This window comes from Lissotriton vulgaris, chromosome 2_1 (assembly GCF_964263255.1).
Source record: "Lissotriton vulgaris chromosome 2_1, aLisVul1.2, whole genome shotgun sequence".
NCBI classification, from domain to species: Eukaryota; Metazoa; Chordata; class Amphibia; order Caudata; family Salamandridae; genus Lissotriton; species Lissotriton vulgaris.
The window spans coordinates 813,489,692-813,516,879 of NC_141687.1; the positions used below are offsets into that span (position 1 = coordinate 813,489,692).

Here is a 27,188-nt window from a genome sequence, read left to right on the forward strand (position 1 = left end):
CATGCTTTTCCACGGCGTAAAAGCCGCCGCGGAAAAGCATGTTTGCAGGCACATACTAATCTGGCGGACGGTGTCTGAGAGACACCGTCACCAGATTAGTGCTTTTCCTCCGCGGTTGTAAGCCAACCGCGGAGGAAAAGCTGCGGACGGAAACCAGGACCCACCAGCCATCCTAATGTGGCGGTGGGTCTTTGGTGGGTCCGCTGCGGATTTTCCGCATCCTCCGGGCCGGCAGTGGCTTCCGCCGGCCCGAAGGATGCGGAAAATCCGCAATAATATTGAGCCCCTAAGTGTCAGGAAGACGAGTTTGATGAGAAATATGGCGAATATCAATGCATTCCTCAGGAACAATACAACTAGACTTATCAGGAGGAAGTGGTTTGCATGCCGTCCTCTTTGTTGACGGACCTACAATTCATATTGGCTGACTACAGGAAGAGATTTCCACCAGCTCCAGTATCTCAAGATATGCCATCAGCAGTTCCTCGCCCACGATCTATACTACCTACTCCGATGGGGGCAAAGGTGTGCTGGCGGAACCCTTACAGAGATCGCCTCCACCAATCCATCAACAGGATCCTGTTACTACAGACGATGACCAAGAGGAGGGAGAAATTACAGATCCTAATAGAGAATGGGATGACTACCTCATTCCCACGTCCTCATCTCCCTCTCCGGAACCAGTTGAATCACCACCAGAGGATATTGGTAAATTTCATAACTTGCTGGGAAGAGCTGCAAAAAGGTTTAACCTGCCTATGCCAGCTGCACAGACAGAGTGTTTATTATATGATTTTAAGGAGCCATGTAGGAAGTCGGTGAGGGCCATCCCAATATTAAGTCACGTATTGGAGGAAGGACGAAAGGTCTTGAAAACACCAGCTACAGTAACACCAGTATTCTCCAGGTTATTAAAGCAGTACAAGGCCCCAGAGGATACTCTATTTCTATTTAGGGGGTTTTGTAAAGCGCTTGGTGACGCACAACGGCGTGTCCCCGCGCTGAGGAGCAACTCTTACTGGAACCTATAGAAGCGGCATTACCTTACTGAGCGAATAGTGCAGTTTTAAGTTTGGCTCTAAAAATTGATTCTGATGGCTCTAATCTCAATGCCATGGGTAGTTTGTTCCATCTTGAGGCTGCAAGGTACCTGAAAGATCTTCCGCCCATTCGAGCTCTAGACACCTTGGGAACGACCAGGAGTCCAGAGCCAGAGGATCTCAACGAGCGGGACGGCTCGTAAGTAGTCAGAAGTCCCTGCAGAGGAAGAGGAGATCTCCCATTGATGATCCGATGGCACGTACATAGGGCTTTAAATTCTACCCTGCTTCTGACCGGGAGCCAATGCAGAGATCGGAGGGCCGCGGCAGATGCGGCTCTTCTGGGTAGTTTAAGCACTAAGCGGGCAGCGGCATTCTGTAGGACCTGTAGGCGGTTGAGGTTCTTCTCCAAGGTCCCTAAATAGAGAAGATTGCCATAGTCCATCTTTGATGTAACTAGTGCATGCACCAAGGTTTGTCGGGCTCTCACAGGTAAAAACTTCAAAGTCTTCCTGAGACTTTTAAGGGTCCCAAAACATGATCCGACCACCTGATTGATCTGGGGGCCGAAGGTGAGGTCAGTGTCAAACCAGATACCCAGATTCTTTGCTTTCTGGCATGGAGAGGGTGTTGGACCTAGGCAGGATGGCCACCATGCTGACGTCCACGCTGATTGGCAGCCCCCCACGACCAGCACCTCAGTCTTGCCTCCGTTGAGCTTGAGGCAATTGGCGGACATCCAGGCAGCTAGATCTTGCATGCAAGCTCTGAAGATGTCCGCCGAGAGACTGGGTGCACGCGACAGGGAGATCACCAACTGCGTGTCGTCGGCATAAGACACCAAACGGAGGCCGTGACTCTCTACTAAGGTGGCAATAGGAGCGACATAAAGGTTGAAAAGTGTTGGACTCAGGGACGAGCCCTGCGGCACCCCCTGGTCCAAAGAAATTCGCTCAGAGTAGTGGTCACCCTGCCTCACTTGGAAGCCTCGGCCAGTGAGAAATGAATAGATCCATTTCAACGCTGCCCCTCTCACCCCTCCTTTGTTCAGACACTGTAGCAGGATGGAATGTGCTACAGTGTCGAATGCAGCGCTGAGATCTAATAGGATTAAAGCCATGGTTTGTCCCTCGTCTGCACCCTGTCTGAGGGATTCGGTGGCCCTAAGAAGGGCAGATTCCGTAGAATGACGGGGTCGAAACCCAAATTGGGTAGGGTGAAGAATGTTGCCTTCCTCCACATACTTCATAAGCTGTTTATTTACCACCTTCTCCGCTACCTTAGAAAAATAAGGCAGCAGAGAGATGGGGCGTAGGTTATCCAACTTCTCAAAGCTAATGTTAGGCTTCTTGCGGAGGGGAAGCACCACAGCCTGTTTCCAGTCCTCGGGTATAGAGCTGGATCGGAAGGAGACATCCAGCACATGCCTGATATAGGGTTCAAGGGTCTCCAGACTGTCACTCAACCTTTTTGGGGATGCAGGGTCTCGGGGGGAGCCAGATTTAACAGATCTGCAGATTTTGACTAGCTCTACCGGTGAGGGGATGGTAAAGTTGAGAAGCAGATTTTGATCATCTTCCATCACTGCTAGGTCTGCAGGCTCTTCCGCTGCAGGAGGGATTTCGGGAAAAGCAGAATAAATTTTGGACACTTTATCTCCAAAGTAGTTAGCGATGCGGTTGCATGCTGCTACTGAGTAATCATCCTCTTGAGTAGAGGTTTTAGGGGTGGCCAAGGATTTATATATGCTGAACAGTTCCCTGGCAGAGTTCTCTGCCCCCTGAATTCTGTCTGCATAATATGTGGCTTTCTCTATCCGGATTTTGTTATGATAGGTGCGCCTCTTAATGAGATAGGCCTCTTTCATCCGGTCGTCGTATGCCACTCTCCATTGTCTCTCTGCTCGTTTGCATTCCCTTTTGGCGCAGCGCAACGCATCGCTAAACCAGGGAGCAGTTCTTTGTCTGTGGACATCTTTTGTTGGCCGGCCTAATGGGGCTGTGCAGTCCAGAGCAGCAGTGATGCGGTCATTGAGTAATTTGTTTGCCGTTGCCACATCATTGCCTCCTGGGGGCCCACCATCGATGAGAGCTTTGTTGAACTCTGGCAAGGAAAATCTTGCCCACCTGCGACGGGGGTAGTTGAGAGGGGCAGGAGCAGTTACTTTATGCTTAGGCAGGTGTATAACAAATGGGACATAAAAGTGATCTGTCCAGGGTAGGGGTTCTGGGGAGGCAACCAGGACATCCTCCCAATTGGCAAATATCGGATCTAACAGATGCCCACGGTTGTGTGTTGGGAGCTGCCCCTTGAGCTCTAGCTGTAGGGTGTGAAGTTCTTCCGGGAACTCCATCGCTCCTTTGTCTCGTGGATCTTCCAGATGTGTGTTTAAGTCACCCAGCAGCAGAAACTTGTCTCTTCTTATCGCTGTTTCAGTGACACACTCTAAAAGGTTGCCTTTAAATCTAGACATGGGTCCAGGTTGGCGATAGACAAGCAGACCTTTTATAGTCATGCTTCCGTCAATTGTTATGGTGAAAAAGCCCGCCTCACAATTTGCCAAACTAATTGGCTCTAGTTTGCAAGCCCAATGTCGTTTAAAGGCGATCGCAATTCCGCCTCCTCTGCCTATCGGTCTGTCCAGGCGCACCATCTGATAATCCTCTGGTAAGGCCTGTACGATATGTGGCTCGGAGTTGGTATCGAGCCAAGTTTCTGTGATGAACAGCAGATCAGGGTGTTTATCAATGAGAAGATCATATACATCATGTTTGTGACAGCTCAACGATCTAACATTGATGAGGCCACAAGACAGTGAAAGGTTGTTAATCTTGTTGTCTACTTTCGCTATGCTGAAGCGGAATTGGCAGTGACGACACCCTTCGTTCTCTCCTACTCTAACGCTGTGGAGCCCAGGGGTGCACACATTTGTAGCACAACTTAGTAGTACACTCCTGCTCCAGGTGAGTCTGCAGGCCGGGCCAGGGGTTGGGGTCCTGGGCCGTGTCCGGTCGCGGACAGGCGCAGACGGGCTTGGCTTAGGCGCGGCTTCGGCGCGCATCCGGCGCGCCCGCTGCGCCAGCCCGCTGCGCCGTCTGGCCGGAATGCACATTTTATAGAGTGTGAGGAGGGCGGGAGGGCGGCGCGACTAGAGCGCACCCCCAGCCCTACCTAAGATGGCGCCCGCCGCCGCCAACAGCAATTTACAAAAGACGGCTGGGCGAGGCAGGGATAAGAAAATTCAGCGTGAGAGAGAGGTGTCAGTGTGCCTGTAAAATTCCCCAATTTAAACTTGTATTTAGAACCCCCAAGTGCAATTCATAAAAAACGCTGTATTATCAGCTTAAAAACACAATTTCAACAGTTAAATATGCCAGCAGTTGAGTCCAGATAAAATCGCTCGCAGCCCTAGTGCCTCTCGCTAGGGAGAGCTCTAAAACGGGCAGCGAGGATGTCCAGTAGCAGCTCTAAATAGCCTGGGAGGGCGGGAGGGCGGCACGACTAGAGCGCACCCCCAGCCCTACCTAAGATGGCGCCCGCTGCCGCCAACAGCAATTTACAAAAGACGGCTGGGCGAGGCAGGGATAAGAAAATTCAGCGTGAGAGAGAGGTGTCAGTGTGCCTGTAAAATTCCCCAATTTAAACTTGTATTTAGAACCCCCAAGTGCAATTCATAAAAAACGCTGTATTATCAGCTTAAAAACACAATTTCAACAGTTAAATATGCCAGCAGTTGAGTCCAGATAAAAGCGCTCGCAGCCCTAGTGCCTCTCGCTAGGGAGAGCTCTAAAACGGGCAGCGAGGATGTCCAGTAGCAGCTCTAAATAGCCTGGGAGGGCGGGAGGGCGGCGCGACTAGAGCGCACCCCCAGCCCTACCTAAGATGGCGCCCGCCGCCGCCAACAGCAATTTACAAAAGACGGCTGGGCGAGGCAGGGATAAGAAAATTCAGCGTGAGAGAGAGGTGTCAGTGTGCCTTTAAAATTCCCCAATTTAAACTTGTATTTAGAACCCCCAAGTGCAATTCATAAAAAACGCTGTATTATCAGCTTAAAAACACAATTTCAACAGTTAAATATGCCAGCAGTTGAGTCCAGATAAAAGCGCTCGCAGCCCTAGTGCCTCTCGCTAGGGAGAGCTCTAAAACGGGCTCTCAAGCCTGTTCGGTGGGCCATTCCGAACCGGATTCTGTTATTTCCCAAGCAGCTCAATGGAAATCCAAAAAATCCATTGGCACCTATTACAACAACTCCAGATAGGGAAGGCAGATGCCTAGATAATGCTGGTAAGCATTTCTCCTCAATGTCAGCTCTGCTGGTCAGAGCGGCTAATGCCCTTGCCATTTGGCAGATATGACAGACAAATGTGGTGTTTCCTGGCTCTGTATATGGATCAGCTTCCAGAGGACAGTAAACCAGAGGTTAAGAAAATTCTCCAGGAGGGTGAGAGACCTTCTGCAGAAGTAATAGATTGTGTCATGGACATTGCAACTACAGCTTTCAGATTGCTGGGGGGGGGGGGGTTGCAGCGGTTTTGCACCGTCAAGGATGGCTAAGAGCAACATCATTTAGACTGGAGGTCCAAAATACGATCCTGGACCTTCCTTTTGATGGAGAGGCTTTATTTGGAAAGCATATAGACGATGCACTGCAGGATATCAAGAAAGATACCCATATAGCGAAGGCTCTAGGGGCACTACAGTATTGGAAAGTGCCCTTTAGAGGAGCCAGAGAAAGAGGCATTCCATCCTACAGAGGAGGATACCAATAATACAGATACCCCTCTTACGCTACATCTTCCCAACCATACCGTCTGCAGTATGTTCAACGACAGAAACAGTCAGGGGCGTATTCTAGATCTGCCCCAAGAGGAAAAACAGGTCATCAGGGAAAATACACCTCTAGACGTCAATGACGAACTTCAGGCTCCGTCTATTTTTATTCCCTCCTCTCCAGACTTTCCCCTGGGAGGACAAATGTCTTTTTATATTTACCTGTGTCCGAAAATAACCACAGACCAATGGGCCCTCAATCTAATACAATTTGGCCATACATTGGAGTTCCTTGAGATCCCTCCTTGTACTCCTACGGGATGCCAGGAAGTCAATTATCTACATCTCATGCGCTTGGAGATTCTTACAATGTTCCGAAAAGGACCAATAGAACTGGTGCCAATCTCCCAGAGGGGGAAGGGATTTTATTCCTGTTTCTTTCTGGTTCGCAAGAACTTTCATCAATGGTGTCTTATCCTGGATCTGAGAGCTCTAAATACTCATCTCAAAAAACAGTCCTTCTGCATGGTTTCCCTTCAGGACATTCTGTTACTCCTAAACCTAGGAGATCATATGACCACCTTAGACTTACAAGATGCATATTTTCACATCCCCACCCACACCTCCCACAGGCAGTACGTTTCGATTTGTCGTAGCCGGAAGCCATTGCCAGTTCAAGGTGCTCCCGTTTGACCTCAAATCCGCCCCAAGGATTTTCACAAAATGTCTCGCTCCAGTGGCAGCTGTTCTGAGGAAACAAAGGCATCAGGTATTTCCGTACCTGGACGACTGGTTGATCAAAGCACCTTCACATGCAGCTGCTCTGTCGTCCACGGTGGCATGCACAAGACTGTTTGCCGAATTAGGCCTGACTCTGAACAAAGGGAAATCTTCTCTCCATCCTTCCAAGAGCATTATGTTCTTAGGGGCAATTCTGGACACCACAATAAATAGGGTGTTTCCTTCTCTCTAGAGAAAGCAGAAGCTAATCTCTCTGTCCCAAGCATTTGCAAGAAGAAAGTCACTTTCAGTACGCCGCTACAAGTCACTCCTGGGGACAATGTCTTCTTGCATCCTTCTCGTCCCATTCGGGGAGTTAAGGATGCGTCCATTACATGAGGAACTGGATCGGCAATGGCATCAAGCTGTGGGATCCTTTGAGGATGTCATCACAATCACACCAGGTATGACACAGGCCGTGTCTTGGTGGAATCAACGTCAGAATATCTCAGTCGGCCTTTCCTTTCTCACCATGCCAGCTCCGCAGGTCATCACCACCAATGCTTCCCTGGAAGGTTGGGGGGCCTTCCTCCAAGACCTCCAGGTCAGTGGGCATTGGCAGAGTGAAAACCAACAACTTTACATCAATCTTTTGGAACTCATGGCATTGCTGGCTTTTCTTCCGAGGATAAAGAACTCAGTTGTGCTGATCAGGACAGACAACAGCAATGCATTATCTCAACAAGCAATGCAGCGTGAGATCTCTCCCCCAATCTCAGGAGGCCCAGAGAATCTGGAAATGAGCAGTTCAGAATGGAATCTTTCTAAAAGCAGAACACCTTCCGGGGGATCAAAATGTTAAGGCAGATACATTAAGCAGACTCAAGTCAATCTGCCACGAGTGGGAGATCGATCAGGAATCTCTAGACAGTATCTTTCTAAAGAGGGCCAAACCGACAGTAGACCTCTTTGCGACAGCTCAGAACAAGAAATGCTGTTTCCTTGCAAGTTTGCATCACCAATAGGGTTTTTGATGGCATGGTCAGGCGTCGTTACCTACGTCTTTCGCTGATTCCCCTACTACCACGTCTTATCATGAAGATGAAGAGAGAGCCATGTGGAATGATCCTGATAGCCCCATGGTGGCCCATACAACACTGGTTCACGTAGCTTTTCCTTTTATCAGAAACTCAACCGATTCTCCTTCAGCCCATTCCAACTCTCTTGACGATGTCGCGGGGACAAGTGCTTCATCCCGACCCCAAGTCAATACGTTTAGCAGCATGGCTCCTAAACACTGAGACCCATAAGATGTACAGAATGAAATGAAGATTCTGTTTATGGTTTCAGGAGTCTAATATTCATCTTCTAAGATCTGCTTCTCATCTTCGTTGATCTCATTGATAATATCATTGCAAGATTTGCAATAAAATTTGGGATGAGAAAACTATGCATGGGACTCAAGTTATAGTTACCTTAGGGCTCAAGTTATAGTTACTTGAGATAGCTATAATTGGTGAATTTCTGTGGTTTTGTACGATTAAAGTGCAACGTTCTTACTGAAATTTTCACCTAGCTATAACATTACTTTAATCATTTGTTTTCTCCGTAAATGTAGCTCTCTATCTAACTAATTATAGATGTATAGATCTATAGATTTATAGATAGATATTTACAGATATAGATAGATATATACGTATATATGTAGATATATACACATATATATTTCAAAATATGCATATATGTGCGTGTGTGTAAAATATAATATATATTCAATAATCTAAAAAAGGCTGCACTCCAAAGATCTGTATTTCAAGGTTTATTTCACAACCACTACCACCTACGCCTTTCGACACAAAGTCTTGTTCACTGAACTGTGAACAAGACCTCATGTTGAAATGCATTTTTGGTAGTGGTTGTGAAATAAACCTTAGCATATGGATCTCTGGAGTGCGGCATCTTTTTTTTGATTATTAGAAGGATTCTTTTTTATATAGCGCATGGCTACCCGGAAGTATCCCAGCGCTGTATTGGTCACTAGAGTAGGACCTGCCTTCTATGGAAAGAGCCAGGTTTTGAGTTGTTTCCGGAATGCTGGATGGTTGGGTTGTCTACGCAGATGCAGTGGCAGGCTTTTACACAGTTTAGAGGCGGTGTACGAAAAACACCGGCCTCCACTTATGGCCTTCTTGATCCTTGGCACCACTGCGAGGTACTCAAATTAATTCACGGGCTCGATTCCACCTGCTTTGCCTGCACCGGTTACGAGCATGCTCGAAGTTAGAATCCTCTTGTACATGTATATATATGTGTGTGTATATATATATATATCTATATATATCTATATATATCTATATATATATATATATATTTATATATATATATATATATATATATATATCCCCTCCACTTTTGCCGGAAAGTGATTACGATTCAGAAAAGGGGGTGGTGATGAACCACTTCTTATACTGGGAAGGAAACAAGCTTCCGGGGACTGTTGCTGGCGGTCCGAGTTGCAGAAGCCGGCGCTTCCCAAAGAATTCACTCAACCAGTTCCCGCAGCTCACAGGAACTACTCGGACACTCCAGATGCTTGCAAATAATTTATTCAGGCAAGAGAAAAACGACGCGTTTCGGTAATAAACCTTGATCACGCTCGTAAATTCATTAAAACGCCATGTTTAAATACACTCCCAACATTACGTGATAAACATTCACCCCATGTGATTAGAAGGCAACTTGTGGCGGCCATCTTTGAATGTGCAAAAATACATTGTAGAATCCCTCCATCTATCTACAAAATTTTACTGAACGGTGTAATACACAATTCATTGCTCAATATTTCATAATGTACAAATTTCACACATTCTGGATCATATATGAAATTTTGTTATTTAAACTTGTTAAATACCGCAAAACCAATATTAACCGACCTTATGGACAAATATATTTCTAATGATACAGTTCAATGTCTCAATTACATTTCCTGGCATTTCAGGTATTGGTACCCTTACAAGTTCGAGTGCTCAGCCTCGCTCTAGCATATCTCAATGTAAAACTTTATTGAGACTGGCTCTTGCATTCCAACGATCAATGCACACCTATTTTAACACAGTTGTTTCACACATTCAGGTCTCGCCAAGTGGGCAAATTAGATCTAGTTTGTCTATGGTGCACTCTCTATAGCATCAATATTTACTGATCCTGCATACTATACATGTCACGGTACCATATTCATAATTCATAACTGCATACGTCCATGCCAGTTATCTTTGCGTACAAGTGTTACAATGTTCCATTAAAGTTTTCACAAGTTGCAAAAATTGAAGTGCCCTAGATTAAGAATAAAAACATGATTTAAAATACAGATCAACTAACTGAATACGGATATATACATATTCTATTCATACAAATGAATTGCCAGTTCTTCGCTTACATTCAAGCCTTTCGGCACAAGACTTTCCAAATCAATGATATAACGTGATTCCAGTTTACGCAACAATAGCTCACGATTCCCACCTCTGACTCCATTTACAGTATCAATTACCACCATTTGTAACAAGGTTTCATCATTAAAATGGTACTCTGTAAAATGTCGGACTATGGGATACTGTCTGTTTTTATTCCTAATTGCCCGTAGGTGCTCTAACACCCGTTTCTTTGCTTCATGTTTGGAACTGCCCACGTACCATTTCTCACATGGGCAGATCAAAACATAAATACTGTGTGTTGTGTTGCAGGTAAGACTTTTCTTGATCACAAACTCTCTGTTGGAGTTAGGTATCTGTAGTCTATCACAGTCCTTACTACCCCTACAGGCTTTGCATCGTCTGCAACCTATGAAACCATTGGTTTCAGAGGTTTCTCCTGTCATTTGTGTCATAATATGGTTAGAACTGAGTTCATCCCTCAGCGTTCTTCCTTTCCTGAAAGTAATTTGCGGATTACTCCCCAAATTCTTTCTCAAATGTTCGTCAGTCAATAAGGTGTGGCAGTGTTTCTTAAAAATCTGTCGAACTTCATTTGCCTGTCCCAGAAACGTGGTGATAAACCTAATACATTCATCTTCCTCCTTCTTTTGCTTAGGGTACAGTAAATCATTTCTTGATTTGAGTTCCACTCTTTTCATCGCTTCCTTAATTGTCTTTTTACTGTAGCCTCTTTCCCTGAATCTTTGACACATGACGTTCTTTTCATGGTCAAACGTTGCCTCAGTACTGCAATTCCTCTTGGCTGGCAGCAATTCCCCATAAGGGATGCTGCGGATCAAGTTGGAAGGATGACTGATGTTCGCATTTAAGATGCTGTTCTCGGCGGTTCTCTTGCGAAACAGCCTCGCATCAGCTTATCATCCTTGACTTCTAAGAGGACGTCTAGGAATTCCATGGTCCTGCTGTTGATATGACCTGTGAACTGTAGATTTAGGTTGTTCACATTCAGTTTTGGAACAAAAGTTTTGGCAGAACCTTCATTCCCACACCAAACAAAAAAAATATCATCAATATAGCGCAGCCTCAGGGCAACGTTAGCAAAGTCGGCCATTTCAGCGACAACCTGCTCCTCCCACTAACCCATGAAAAGATTCGCGTAGCTTGGGGCGACGCAGGTTCCCATAGCCGTGCCCTGTGACTGTCTATAGAGGGTGTCGTCAAAGAAAAAGAAATTGTTAGTGAGACAAATTTCGATCTTTTTTATGATCATTTGGGAATGGTGGAAGAGTGTTATGGATCTGGTTTTAAAGTAATGTTGAATGGCCTGTAGGCCCAACTCATGTCGAATACATGTATAAAGACTACTAACATCAAGGGAAACCAAGATGTAATCTTTCTCCCAATGTATTCCATCGATCACCGTTAGAAAGTGTGTAGTGTCTGTGAGATAGGAAGGTAAGGCCACAACATATGGTCTCAGAGGATAACCAATGAAACAAGAGGTATTCTCTGAGAATATGTATTCCATCGATCACCGTTAGAAAGTGTGTAGTGTCCCTGAGATAGGAAGGTAAGGCCACAACATATGGTCTCAGATGATAATCAATGAAACGAGAGGTATTCTCTGTGCCGAAAGGCTTGAATGTAAGCGAAGAACTGGCAATTCATTTATATGAATAGAATATGTATATATCTGTATTCAGTTAGTTGATCTGAATTTTAAATCATGTTTTTATTCTTAATCTAGGGCACTTCAATTTTTGCAACTTGTGGAAACTTTAATGGAACATTTAAACACTTGTACGCAAAGATAACTGGCATAGACGTATGCAGTTATGAATTATGAATATGGTACCGTGACATGTGTAGTATGCAGGATCAGTAAATATTGATGCTATAGAGAGTGCATCATAGACATACTAGATCTAATTTTCCCACTTGGGCGAGACCTGAATGTGTGAAACGACAGTGTTAAAATAGGTGTGCATTGATCGTTGGAATGCAAGAGCCAGTCTCAATAAAGTTTTACATTGAGATATGCTAGAGCGAGGCTGAGCACTCGAACTTGCAAGGGTACCAATACCTGAAATGCCAGGAAATGTAATTGAGAAAAAGTGAATCCCCTTGAGAGTATCATAGGATTTAATTAACACATAGCCTAGAAAATCACAGTAACATTAAGTCTATTACAACCACAAATGTATATAGTACAAATTATTTATTAAACATAAATAGTTAAAAACAATTCATAATACTATTGAATAAATTTCGATTCCTAAAAGAAAAGGACTCAACATTTCACACAATCAACTATGACCTGCATAATTGACAAGACAGACATAAACTGTAAAACATAAAAATTGTAAAATACAATTTGTACATTCGTAGCTCACAGATATTATCTCCTATGTTTTATCGTTACAGCATTCATATATAAACATAAGTGATAGAGACTTGAATTGTACTGGAAGTGCGTCGTCGGGTTTCGGTGGTATGAACTGATTTGTTCCACCTTTTTCAAGACTTTTCTTGGTTGTCTGTCGTGGCTGGGGGTCTGATACAACTCCCTACGGTAAACATACATGTCGTTACAACATTGCATATCATCTATTGTATTCATAATTATAAAGTCAACTTATAACCTAATATTTCTACATCAAATTGAATATTAGGCTTAGGATATGCCCTGCTGGCATTTGACCCCTTTCTCAATGTTATCTAATTGTACACAAGTAGGGTAAAAATCCACAGTCTAACACTTAGGCAAAACAACATATCACTGAATCGTTCTATAGCTCTAAACCCCAGTAGCTATTGGTGTGGGTATGACTTAGATGTCTGGGACGTTTTCAGAAATGATTATATAATTGCACTTAAGTGTTTTCTTACTACCATACACAGACTTTTAAATAACTGCAGTATTTAGCTCAACCTTAAATAAGAGAATGGATGAATGGATCTCTAATATTCAAGATCTTATTCTATATTAGTTCTACAGGTAAAGGATCTACCGGCTGTAGAAGTCATATAGGGGGCACGAAAAATGTACGTGGAATCTAAATAAGGTTGCAAAATTTGTCAGTCCTATAGTTTGGCACATTTTCTCATATTAATTGTATGACGGGTATTAGGATCAAAATGTACCTGTTGGTGATCGCAAAGGTGACCCAAAGTTAAGTACTAAAGTACTATAATACTCGGCGTATCTCCGAGGATGCAATTTCCTATTTATCTGTATGGAGGAGCCTTGAGCCCTAATAGAAAAATAATATACATAAGGATAGATTTAAAACTGGGTATGCTTAAAAAAAAAATTGTTTCTAGAAAGGGGCTCACTCTCATCATAGATAGCATACCTGCGATGACAGAGGCTAGGCTAAAGTGTCCTCAGTGTATTTGTCCTCGGTGGGAGTGAATAAGTCTTGAGTGTTTGTGGAATAATCTAGGAATTGAAAGAATAAGGGGGCATAAGTTCAATGCTCTATAAGTCATCTCAGGATTGCGTGTTATTAGGGGAAGGACATTTCTACCAGGACTCAGAACCACACACCTAGATGGAGAGAGGCACAAATATATCCTCGCCAGGTGTTCAGTCTGAGTTCAGGGAATGCAGTGTAGTCTCTTCCAGGTTAAAAAATGGCCTGTAGAGCATACAAAATGATGGAACACCGAGCGTTAATTACTCTAGGGTAAATGGCGACACGATGTACTAGTACTAACTTCTAGTCGCAGTTGCTCACCTCCACTGAAAGTCATATGTTGTGTCTTGGTACAGGGAGGTTCAAGGAATAAAGTACAGATTCTTCCAGGTCAAAGGTATGGCCTATTAGGAATACAAAACGAGGGAACACAGAGCGCTAGTTAGTCTGAGATAAACGGCGCCACTATGTGCTTGTGTAGACTGCTAATCACGGATGCTCACCTCCAGTACGGATCGTGTCTCGCGTCTACTGGGGTTCTTTTTTCAATATACAATTCACCTGTGTTACCATGGTTTAAATATCCCTTTTATCTTGGTGGTTGGTCCAGAGGAGGGATTCACAGGACCAATCACGTGGGGAAGGCTCTAGGCGGGCTAATTAGAATATTGTTCCTTCTGAACGGTGGAGTTGATAGGTTTAAACTGTGTAGGGTGTTGCTCCACCTACTGTTATGTGCAGTTCCCGTTCTGGTCCACTACAGTTTTCCCGATAGGTTTCATATATTGGTGTGTGTGAGTTGAGAGAACTCGTTCTATACGGGGAAAGGAAAAGGGGGAGGATTATGTCTTCCCTGAGAAGATTACAGTTTTCTATTGGCGCGACATCCAGCCTATCATAGTAGCTCTCCTGTTAACTACGCAAAATGCGGGGTTACGTGGGCTACCTTTCGGTGTTCTTTCATGCACGAACAGATTAAAAAACACCGGTAAAATGTGAATATCCTTGTTGTAGAGGCATATAATAGGCTAATATTGTGCGGAGCAGTGATTTGCATTGCTTACCACAAACTAAATGTGTCTTTGAAAAATAGGATAAGAAAACAATCTAATCTAACAGTATTCGACGTCTAATGAATATAACTCTTAGTTCAAGCTGCAAATGAGAGACTGACTGGAAGATTATGTAGTATACACAGATTGTTGGATGATTGAGATATAATCCTTATCACTACAGGAATCCGCTGTGTAGGCCTACACGCTGTAATGAAAGAATAAAGTGTGACAGTGTCACGTTACAGATGAGGGTATTTATAGGCATTTCGCCCAGTCTTCCCTAGTGTTAAGACCTTTTACTATGGTATTAAGGTGGCAGAAGTACCACTGTTCCCTAATCTTGCTCGTTTTGTCACTATCACCTCCTCTTTCGTTAATCCTGACTTTCTCAAGAATAAACCATTTAAGGTCTTCACAGGAATGGTTTAGTGTATTGAAATGTTCGGTCAGTGGCGCATTACACTTGTTAGTTCGGATTGCTGATTTATGTTCAAGTACCCTCGTTCGTAACTCTCTGCTGGTCTCTCCCACATAACCCAAATTGCACGGGCACAGGAGAAGATAAATTACATTCTGACTTCGGCAATTGTTAAGGGTTTGGGGGATGACTGTTTTGCCATTATGTTCGATGTTTTTACTGACTATACAGTGGGGGCATACAGAGCATGTCCCACACTTGTAGTTCCCTATTGCTGGAGTGCCTAAAAGATTCCGTTGACTCGCTTTGGATGGCCTATATGTGTGAACCAGACTGTTTTTAATCATTCTATTCCTACGAAAGGAAAACAAGGGTCTACTTAGTTGTGTTTCACTGTTGTAGTTAAGGATTTTCCAGTGTCTGTTTACTATATTTTTGATTTGATTGCCTACGTGTGAATATTGTGTCACAAACACAATTCTATCTAATTTTGTTATCTTCTTATTGGTGTTTCTATTCTGATCCAGTAAGCTGTCTCTATCATAAAAACGTGCACGTTTAAGAGCATGTTTGATCAATTTATTCGGATATCCCCTATTTTTCAGTTTGATTTTTGTGTTCTCTGCGTGTCTGTAGTAGTCCTCTAGATCGGTACAATTCCTTCTAAGTCTTAGGAATTCACCGAATGGCACGTTGTCTTTTTGGGCCTTGGGGTGGTTACTAGAGTAGAGGAGAAGGGAATTTTTGTCAGTGGGTTTTGTGTATAATTCCACTTTGAGGGTGCCCTCATCATCTTTAATTAATATGTCAAGAAACTCCACTTTCAGATTGCTTTGATGTCCAGTGAATTTTAAATTTGGGTCTCCAAGGTTCAGCCATTCCAAGAAGCAACCCAATTCTTTGCTGGTACCGCTCCAGATGAAGATGATATCATCTATATAGCTGTACCAGCAGGAGATATTCTCGAAGAAAGGGGCAACTTCGTTGAAGATATGCTTCTCTTCGAAATTGCCCACGTACAAGCAGGCCAGACTGGGGGCAAATGTGGCCCCCATACTGGTCCCCTTGACCTGAAGGTAAAGGTCATCTTTAAAAAGGAAATAATTTCTCTTAAGAATTAGGTAGATACAAGACATGATGTAGCTGCTGTTGCCGCCTCTCAAGTCTTCTCTTTCCAGAGTTGATGCGATAACCTCAATGGTATCATTTTGTGGAATGTTGGTATAGAGGGCTTCTATGTCTAGGGCGACCAAGAGCTGGGTCGCCCTGTTAAACCCTCTACCCTCAAATGTAGTGATGGCATGCGAAGTATCTTTCAAGTAGGACCTCTGTTTCTTAACTATTGGCTGGAGGAAAAAGTCCACGTAGCGGCTCAAAGGTTCTAAAATAGAGCCAATGCCACTGATAATAGGCCTCATGGGGGGGCCAGCTATATTTTTGTGTGTTTTAGGCAGCCCATAGATCGCGGGGATAACTGGATGAGTGTTGAGAAGGAAATTGTATTCGCTGTCACTAATGGACCCTTCCTCTCTGCCCCTTTTGAGAAGGTCAGCTACCTCTGTTTTGAATGTGTTTAATTCGGAGAACTTAGATCTCTCATAATGTTCCTTGACTTTTAGTAGGTCACGAATCTTGTCCTCATATTTAGGGGTATTAAAAACTACTACTCCTCCACCTTTGGCCACTGGTTTGATGGTTAGTTCCTCACATTTTTGCAGATTAGTTAAAGCTAGTCTTTGTTCTCTAGTTAAATTGTTGTTTAATCTTTTACTTCCAGTTTTGTAGTAAAGGGTTTTAATATCCACCTCAACAACACGTTCAAAGATTTCCACATTTTTGTCTAGTTGGTGGAGACCAGGGAAAAAGGTGGATTTTGATTTAAGTCCTGTGATACTGGGTGGCGGTACATATTCTCTATTTTCAAAGAATTTGTTCAGGCGGATTTTCCTAAAGAAATTCTTAAGATCACTTTCTAGGTTAAAGAGGGAATAATTACTAGTTGGGGCAAAACTATTGGCTGGAGGAAAAAGTCCACGTAGCGGCTCAAAGGTTCTAAAATAGAGCCAATGCCACTGATAATAGGCCTCATGGGGGGGCCTGCTATATTTTTGTGTATTTTAGGCAGCCCATAGATCGCGGGGATAACTGGATGAGTGTTGAGAAGGAAATTGTATTCGCTGTCACTAATGGACCCTTCCTCTCTACCCCTTTTGAGAAGGTCAGCTACCTCTGTTTTGAATGTGTTTAATTCGGAGAACTTAGATCTCTCATAATGTTCCTTGACTTTTAGTAGGTCACAAATCTTGTCCTCATATTTAGGGGTATTAAAAACTACTACTCCTCCACCTTTGTCCGCTGGTTTGATGGTTAGTTCCTCACATTTTTGCAGATTAGTTAAAGCTAGTCTTTGTTCTCTAGTTATATTGTTGTTTAATCTTTTACTTCCAGTTTTGTAGTAAAGGGTTTTAATATCCACCTCAACAACACGTTCAAAGATTTCCACATTTTTGTCTAGTTGGTGGAGACCAGGGAAAAAGGTGGATTTTGATTTAAGTCCTGTGATACTGGGTGGCGGTACATATTCTCTATTTTCAAAGAATTTGTTCCGGCGGACTTTCCTAAAGAAATTCTTAAGATCACTTTCTAGGTCAAAGAGGGAATAATTACTAGTTGGGGCAAAACTGAACCCTTTCTGGAGCACATCCTGTTCTGCTCTACTTAGGATCCTGTTTGATAAATTTACTATGGGGAATTCTCCTACCTCCAGTACTGTCTGCTCCTGGTCGCAATGTATTCCTTTGTACTGGTTTGAGGTGGATGGTTCCGGGGAATTTCTGATCTGTTGTATCCTCTGTGATTCCTTTGTCCCCGGTTCGGGTGCCTCTCTAAAAAAGGTTCCCTATCAAAATTGGGACCACTCCGATTCTCTTGTGGTTTATCTGAATCTTCCTCGCTTCCTGAGCCTGAGGTCTCGGAGAATGTGATTCGTCTATTGACCCCACCTCTTGAATATATAGGTCTTTGATAGTTGGGTCTTTCCCCTCTGGGTTCGTTTTTGTTGGTATAGTAGTCCTTCTGGGTATATGGATATACTCCCTCCACTGTATATTTCTCTACATCTTTTAACAATTTTTTAGGTTTTTTATTAGTTAAGTATTCCCTATAGCCTTCTACATCATGGTTGATTTCCTCAAGTTTCTTTTTGGCTTACTCGAGTATGGGTGATTGTTTGAAGGAGGTTTCAAGTTTATCAATTTCCTGTTTCTCTAGTTCTATAATCTCTTGTGCTGTTTCAATGATTAATATGAACCAATCACAGCTGCAACGGTTAGCTATCAATGTCCAGGTCTCTATAAATTTGGGGTGTTCTGTGAAGAGGCCTGGTTCGTTCCGTACCTGCAGTCCGATTGGTATGACTCCTGATTTAAGGTAGTCTAATAAGAATTCAGCGTGAAGTTCTGTCCTAATCAACTTTTTTTTAAGGTTAAGAATCTTCACAAGCTGTTTGTGGCTAGAATTGTTAAGGCTCTTTGTGCCACCTGCCCTGGGGTTCAGGTTCATCAGTCTATTATACTGGTCGTCAGAAAACCCAAATGTTTTCAATTTATCCATACTGATTGGTGGTATAACTATATCACCTATCTCTTGCTGTGGAATAAGAGTCAATGGAACGAGACAGAACGCCTCTCCAACCAACCAGTTGTGCAAACAGAGAATATAGGTGAGAGGTACCCCTTAAGTTACTCAAGGGAAATGAGGTTATCTAACCTGAGAAAAAGTGAATCCCCTTGAGAGTATCATAGGAATTAATTAACACATAGCCTAGAAAATCACAGTAACATTAAGTCTATTACAATCACAAATGCATATAGTACAAATTATTTATTAAACATAAATAGTTAAAAACAATTCATAATACTATTGAACAAATTTCGATTCCTGAAAGAAAAGGACTCAACATTTCACACAATCAACTATGACCTGCATAATTGACAAGACAGACATAAACTGTGAAACATAAAAATTGTAAAATTTAATTTGTACATTCGTAGCTCACAGATATTATCTCCTATGTTTTATCGTTACAGCATTCATATATAAACATAAGTGATAGAGACTCGAAATGTAATTGAGACATTGAACTGTATCATTAGAAATATATTTGTCCATAAGGTTGGTTAATATTGGTTTTGCAGTATTTAACAAGTGTAAATAACAAAATTTCATATATGATCCAGAATGTGTGAAATTTGTACATTATGAAATATTGCGCAATGAATTGTGTATTACACCGTTCAGTAAAATTTTGTAGATAGATGGAGGGATTCTGCAATGTATTTTTGCACAATCAAAGATGGCCGCCACAAGTTGCCTTCTAATCACATGGGGTGAATGTTTTATCACATAATGTTGGGAGTGTATGTAAACATGGCGTTTTAATGAATTTACGAGCGTGATCAAGGTTTATTACCGAAACGCGTATATATATATATATATATATATATATATATATATATATATATATATATATATATATATGGGTGTCAGAAAAGGTCATCATCTAGCAGTATCTTTTTACCTTGATATCAGGATCTCACTCTCAGCATGGATGTATGGGTTTTAAAAATGAAAGAACACGAGTTGCTAAATGCATAATACTTACTTTGTTTATTGTATAGAAGGGCAATATTATGAATTTTCACTCCAGATATTGTTCTGCCCCTTAACATATGTCTATGTGCCATTAATTTCGCACACACTTCTCAGCTTTTCCCAAACACTTTATTATATAAGCAAGGGAGCATATTAGTGACTATTGATTGTGCATACCTAAACCTTTCTAGATTCCTCTGCAGGTTGGCGGGTAGGTTGGATGATGAATATTCTTTCAAGCAATTTTCTTAAAAGATAGACTTTACTTTTGCTTTTTTTGATTTTTAAAGAACTATGTTTATTAAACCATGTTTCAAAATGCATTAATATCAGTGACCACAGATGTGTTGTATTTTCCAGGTCAGCCACCACCCTCCCATTTCTGCCTGTCACTGTGATTCGAAGAATTTTGTGTTCTGGCAAGGTATTTATGTTGATTCTGAATACTTCGTTTTGAGTATTCTGATCCTACTGTACATTTAAGTTATATTTGAATGTGCTCATTCTAATGTCTCTAAGACACGTGCCCAGTCTATGATCTGTTGGTTTTGGGTTTGTTGTGTTGTATACATGCAGGTTAAATTATTGCTCCGTATTGAAGTTTTATGGGGCATAAATATATAAGATGAAATTGGGTAGTTCAAGCTTTCTGGAAATACAAGACTGTATGCCATTGGGATGCACTTGTGTTTTCTAGTATTCATGATAACATTAAGAGAGCGTATTATAACATGCACCATAATACTGACAAAGAAGTCTCATACAATATTATCAACATTGATTGTGATTCAAAAGGATGATGTACATGAGCCCCCAGCTTATCTTTTGCAAGTGATCAGTACAGTTTCACTACATATTTCACTGTTCTGTCTTCGATTCAAAACCAATGAAAACATTTACAACCTTGTCAGGGGATATGAAGGAGGTAGTAATTTTTTGAAATGCTGTAGGAGTCAGAAGCAGTTCTGCATGCACGGCACGGAGTCACATCCCATCCCTTGGGTAACTGCCAGTTTATCTTCCATTCTATAATAATTTATATTACTTTATTTATTTTATTTACTACCCAAAGTGGCTCACAGCCTTTCTCAAATTTTTCTCTTGCTTTTAATGACAGTCCATATATTTCTTTTCCAGCTCTGGCAACTTTACTTTCCGTACAATGCACTTTTTTAAACCATGATTTTTACCTTACTATTTGCAGCAGCTGACCCTCACTGATTCTCTGAAGTCAGTCAGTTAAAAGAATCTGATTAGCATTTCTATAAGGGGGCACTACATTTTACCTGGAAAAGAATAGAGAAGCCACTTTCTTGACAAGAATTTACTGGGGACATTTCCCAGTGCTGTCCTCAACTATCCTGAGTTTGAGGTGATGTAACTTTGAGTAACAGGTAGTAAATACATCCAGTACTTCAGACCTGCTTTTCCGGGATTTAGACTAATCATATAGCCAGGAAGTTGCATATTCCAGTTTCTGATCTTTCTTAATCTTCATTCAAGAGACCAAACGCTGCAACATGTGGCAGGCAAAAACAATATTCAAAGCCTCCTCAGCGGCTTCCTTCCACTTTGTTTGAGGGGAATCCCTTAACTGCAACCTTCTGCTCATATAATCAAGCGTCTGGGTGCTCTGATCAGCTTCACCTTTGAGCAGCTGCCTCTAGAAATACATTAGCATAACAGTTGCTGAAACAAATGAGGCAACTGAGAAAAGTCACCACAGTGATCTCATTACAGCACCTCAAATGTCGTTCAAGCAGTTCTAGAGTTATGTTTCACTGAGAATGATGCTCTTGCCTAAATTATTTCACCTTTAATGGTTGTGGTATTGCCCTAGCATTACACCTAAAATCCAGCAGGAGTGGTGCACTCTTCCTGAACCAGTTTCCACATACATAAGTATATGAGGGCTAGTAGAAGAAACTAGGAAAAAGGGAAGGAATAAAAGGGAAAACACTTCTGCCGGTCACTAGGTGCTGCAAGATGAAGTGTATTGTCTAAAGGCAATCAAAGATATCTTTAGTAAGTGGCCATAACACTCCTGTTCTGATTGTAACAGTGAATGGATATACGTTAATGATATCTATGTTTAAGTAACTCTGTGCTTTGATGTGGAAACTAAACTAACAGTAGATGTGTATCTTGAATATATGTGTATCAACACATCTCTTTAAGTAGGATAGCTACCGCAAGCTTCTTTTTTTCATGGACTTTCTTGTGAAAGATGAGCTATAATTTAAACTTCACTTGTGTGCCACTGCTACGTAACTGGCAAACATTAAAATTCAGTGATTTCTAACTTGGCAATGGTAATGGAACTCTAAATACCTAATGCAAATGCATAATTACAAATACATAACATTTGCACCATAGATCTGACTTAAGAATTCTTCCTGTCCGCCACAAGATAATCTAAAGTGTAAACAGCATTGTTACTGTCTGTAGAAAAGTTCAAGTTAAACATTCAAGAATAGTTTGTTTGTTTTCTTAACATGGTTTGTATTTGAAAATGCTTCTTTGAATATCAAATATCTTTCAGAACTACTCTAAAGGAAACAACTGTTATTTGCATGAAAACTCTAGATCTGCATAAAAAAGTCTCTGCCCCCGCAACATATTATCATTATTGCCTAACAAAGACGCCAAGGGCCATGAGGGAAGTTATTCCCAGTGTTGGACTTGGTCCTCTCTACAGGGTCACCCACAAATCTTTACTGTTCGCTCCTCCTGTTTTGCTGAATTCATTTTTGTTGGGTGTAGAATTCTATGCACTTTACCAGTGACAACCAGTGCTAAAGTGCTTATGCTCTCTCTTTTAAACATGGCAGAATTGATTCTCACACCCAACTGGCACAATAAATTCACATATAAGTCCCTAGTAACGTGGTACTACATGTACCCAAGGCCTGTAAATTAAATGTGAAAAGTGGGCCTGCAGCACTTATTGTGCCACCCACTTAGGTAGCCTTTTTAAACAGGCTTCAGGCTTGCCATTGCAGCTTGTAGGCAGTGTTAAACTGCCAATTTGGCTTGGTAAAATAAACCTGTTAAGGGCTTGAACAATCCACTCGCTGTGGCGAGCCAGATTTAATCAGGACAGGCTGTTTTTAGGGCCTACTCGCCCTTTCTGGCGAGTAGGAAGACAAACTAACATTTGACCTCTGTCCCTGAAAGCCGAGTAAATGTGACAAGATAACAAGATTTAAAGGCATCTTTATTGCTCACAAAGTGAATGAGCAATAAAGATGCCTTTACATCTTGTTATCTTGTCACATTTACTCTGCTTTCCGAGACAGAGGTCAAGTACATCACAGTTAGGGCGAGTAGATTTTTTAAGTTGGTAGACCAGTAGAATTGTTATGATTTTTAGAGCCATGCCCGTTCCCAGGCCTAAAACTCCCTTTTTATTGCATATATGTCACCCCTAAGATAAGCCCTAAAAATCCTATAGGGCAAGGTGTATTGCAGTCAAAAAGTGAGACATGTACTTTAAAGTTTTACATGTGCTTGAGTGAAAAACTCAAACATTTGTTTTTCACAACGGTGAGGTCAACCTCTCTCACAGGATTACATTGGGTTCTCTTATTACATTTTACAAGTGGTAACTTTTGCTTGGGAGCAGGTATAAATATCATGTTTGATGTCTAAGGAACTGTAATTTTAAATCCTCTTACGGTAAAGACAGATTTTAAGTCACAATTCTGAAAATGACACTTTTGGAAAGTTGGCATTTTCTTGTCCTAACGATTTGATGTCTGCAACCTATTTTCTGGGTCACATGACTGGGTGTAGTGGCAGTTGACATTTGTGTATTACTACCAAACAACTACATAATAGAGGGACTAAGTGTTGGCAGAATGGGCCATCAAAGCAGTATAGGGGGGCAGGGCGGTACACAGCCCCACTTGCACGCCAAAGGCCCTGCCTCAACTCACTCACGCTAGTCTATTATGCACCAAGTCAGACTTGAACCAAGGTAAGGGGGCTGGAAATTCCAGACACTTCTTTGGATGGAAACCTCCTGAAGTTTCTTCCACTTCCAAACTGGCATCATGTATAAAATTAGAATTCTCAGACCCATTCTTTGGAACCTGAGGAAGGACTCTGAGGACTGCTGTGCTGTCTGTGGTTTGCTGGGTACTTTAGAGGACTGCTCTGCTGCACCAAGAGGACTGTCTTGCTTCCTGAATCCTGCCTTGTGCCCCTCAGAGGACTGCCCTGCTGCCTGAGACCTACTTTCATCTTGAACCCAAGGCTGAATTATGGAGAATTATTTATATTCTGGATCCTGATCAGAGCCTTAAGGACAGAAATGGCTCACACCACTGGGAACCTGCACCTGGACCCAGCCTGAGCAAGTCCTTACCCTACAAGTGGTGTCCCTCCAGTCCTGTAACCTTGGAGGTGAACCTTGGAAGTGGTGCTAAAGGTGCCCAGATAGCTCATATCCAAAACTTGGGACTTTGGAAAGGTTTCTGCCAAAAGTGCTCTGAGAACCAAGAGGATACCAGGAACTACCTGCTTGCCAATCTGCCAATCTGCCCAAGGTGCCTCGCTGGTCAGCCTGACTTTGTGTCTGCTCCCACTCGGTTCTTCTGTGCAGTAGCAAATCCAGTTCAGCGGCTCCCCACAAAAGGGTTATCCCGCCTCATGGAGCCTTCATTGACTACAACCTGCAGCTTCATCCCGCTGGCGATTTATGGCTTTCATAAATGAGACAAAGTCCGAACGTAGAAATCTTCACGACAGCTTCTTCTAGCGTTTCCCTGATGACACCTCCTCCGCCTCACACTCCTCTAACTGCATTGCCCTACTGAACTTTCCCTTCTCATACATTTGTCTTTAAAAATTATTCTAAGTCAAGTAAAGGTAAGCAGAGACTGAGCCCAATCCACTTCTTGTATCCAAACTGTGCTTCATCACAGTTGGCCGCAACTTACAACTTTACCCCAGTCTCGGGGGGCGCAAGGTGGTGCTTGACCAAGATGGCCGCGCTTCTGTGAGGCTCCAGACCCTCTGAGCCCTTCATGATCCTTAATCCCATCCTTAGGTGAACTATCATGCCTGCACTCATCCCCGCTAGCACTGCAAAGTCATAAGGTCTCTGGCGATACCACACATGCTGCACTAACTGCAGGGATCGTCGCACTACAGCCGCCTTAATCTGTCTGCAGACTGCACCGGCTCTCCCTGGAGCTTCGGGTTCGGCCGCGACTGCCACTACATACCGCGGCTTCTGGGCCTGTCCGGACCCGCGGAGCTGCTTGGTCGGGAGGCCCTCGCCGGAAGGATCCGAGAACTCATACTGCTGTCCAGGGATGTTGGCGGCCCGCCCGGAGCTGAGGTGAGGAACCCGTCAGTGGATCCCTGCTCCCGCAGCCCAACGCCCACACAGAAACACAACCCTGCTGAGCCCGGACCCCCGTGCGGCTGGAGGCGCTACTCTAGACCAGGGCTTTGGGCCTTCTCCCCCGCGCTGTGGGACTGCATGTGCTTTCTGCTGACTACGGGGCAAGTGGAGCCCGAGGTTTTAAACTGGACATTGGGACCCGGTGATAGTCCCGGAGCGTGGTGCCGAGGGGTTGCCTCGAGCCCCCCCACCGAGTTGAACCCGCCGCACATACCTGTTGTAGCGCTGCCTCACTGCCTCAAGACGCCCATTGCCTGATACGCACAATTTGGGGGCATTGACATTTACCGACCACGGCGCTGGGAGTGCTGCACTATGCTTTGCCCGCCGCGAGTGCCTGTGGAGGCGCGGCCTTGATGTCGCCTGGCACCGACTCCTTGGCCTCTCCCCGGCGAGCGGAGCAGTCTCCTCGGCCGACGTGAGCATCAGACATCTGGGCCTTACCACCGATGCACATAGCCAGAGCTGCCGGACCTTCCTGAGACCTGTGGCCCCCACCCTCCAGGACAGCCCAGCCACGCAGTCTTGTATATACCCCACCTTTATGGACGCCGCAGCTTGGGGGGCACAGGATTAACTGTACTGCGCCAGCTCTCGAGACACGCCCCCCCTCCCTGAGAGCTGGGTCCAGTTGAGCGCCGCCTTGATCCTGGCCGCAATTCCAGTGAAGGACGTGGGAACAATCCTTGAGGTCACCATTTTGATTCGGCCTCCATCTTGTAAGTCACCCCCCCCCCCCCCCCCCCCCCCTCCTGTGGCACCACTGGCTCTGACTGCCTTTTACTGGACAAACCACTCTGTTCGGACCTCCCGGGCTGCTCAACACCGGCACTGTTATACGCCTACAACGGACTCCTACCTGGACACGTCTCCTCACCTGCCTCGTGCCGGGGTCAGGCACTAATTCCCTTCTGTCGCCATTCAACACACTTAACTGGCCACAACCTGCCACCTTGATCGCCTGCATTTCCTGCTGGGCCTGGAGCGTCCTACGGCTCGACCCTCCTTCACCTGTGCTTTTGGATTGTATACCAGACCATCATTGGATACAGCTCCTGCATGACTCCGTTAACCCCTGGCAGCCCACATCGCAAATTCTTCGTCTCTGATTGCAATATGGGGCAAAATGATGCCCGACAATCCAAACTGCCCTATGAAGCCCGGAAAAACCCAGAATCCCAGCCTGTGGAGCAACCACTACTGGGGCTGCAGCTCCACCTGACGAAGACTGGAAGTCACTTCTCCTGGGCATGAAACAAAGCCTCACTTCAATCGACTCCAAGATCGATGCGCTCAACACCAGATTGGACACTGTGGTGGCGAAACTAAGCCAGCATGACACCCGCTTGAAGGAGGCTGAGAGCAGAATCTCAGAGCTTGAGGACACCGCCACAGCCAACGGTCGCCAGGTCACTCAAATGGACAAGCTACTTTAAATCATAGCTGATAAAAACGAGGACCTTGAAGCCAGATCACGGAGAAACAACGTACAAATTTTAGACCTGGCGGGGACAACCAATACCGGACGCATGGAGGACTTCATAGAAAAACTGATAGTTGACCTGTTTGGCAGGGACTCCTTCTCCGCACACCTCACGATTGAGAGAGCACATCGTTCCCTTGCTGCCCCCCTGCCCCCGGCTCTCCACCCAGACCTATTATTGCCCGGTTCCTAAATTACCGAGACACAGTTCTGCGGTTGTCACGAGAGAAGCAACATGTCCCATATGAGAACACCTTGCTGTCCTTTTACCCCGACTATATAACAACAGTGCAGGAGGTGCGCCGCAAATTCGCTGGAGTAAAGAAAAAGCTGCAATCCCTTGAAATTCCCTATGCCATGCTGTATCCGGCCAAACTTAAAATCACTCATCGTGGGAAGCAACACATCTTTGTATCCACACAGCAGGCTGAGGACTACCTCAAGCGTCATAGACAGGCGACCTCCGGGACTGTGGAACCCAGCAGCCGCTCCAGATCACCCTCACCACTTTCCCAGCAGGACTGACTCCTTTGGCTGCGACGAATCCCTGAGAAGGACCTTACCTCCATTGCTATGATTCTGAACTGCTTGGTGATGTATAAGAATGTTTGTTTTTTGCACTCACTATATTGCTCAGATTTCCATCTTCGTTGCACGCTCGAGTTACCAGTGGGTGAAAGTAGGGAGATGAATGGGCGGGTCAATGGCCCCTAGCGACTCTTCCCTCGTCACAGGGCAAACCCCTGATCTTCCTCCACTGCTGTCTAGTTAGGGAGATCACTGTTT

General features: G+C 43.9%; 1 protein-coding gene across 1 annotated transcript in view; it reads left to right on the forward strand.

Moving 5' to 3' along the window:
- Nucleotides 1-27,188, forward strand: part of OSBPL6 (oxysterol binding protein like 6) — a 699,671-nt gene that overhangs the window by 545,984 nt on the left and 126,499 nt on the right. The window contains exon 17 of the mRNA XM_086956201.1: nt 19,867-19,930. Within this exon, the coding sequence (XP_086812327.1) occupies nt 19,867-19,930 (64 nt within the window). The remainder of the gene's footprint in view (nt 1-19,866; nt 19,931-27,188) is intronic.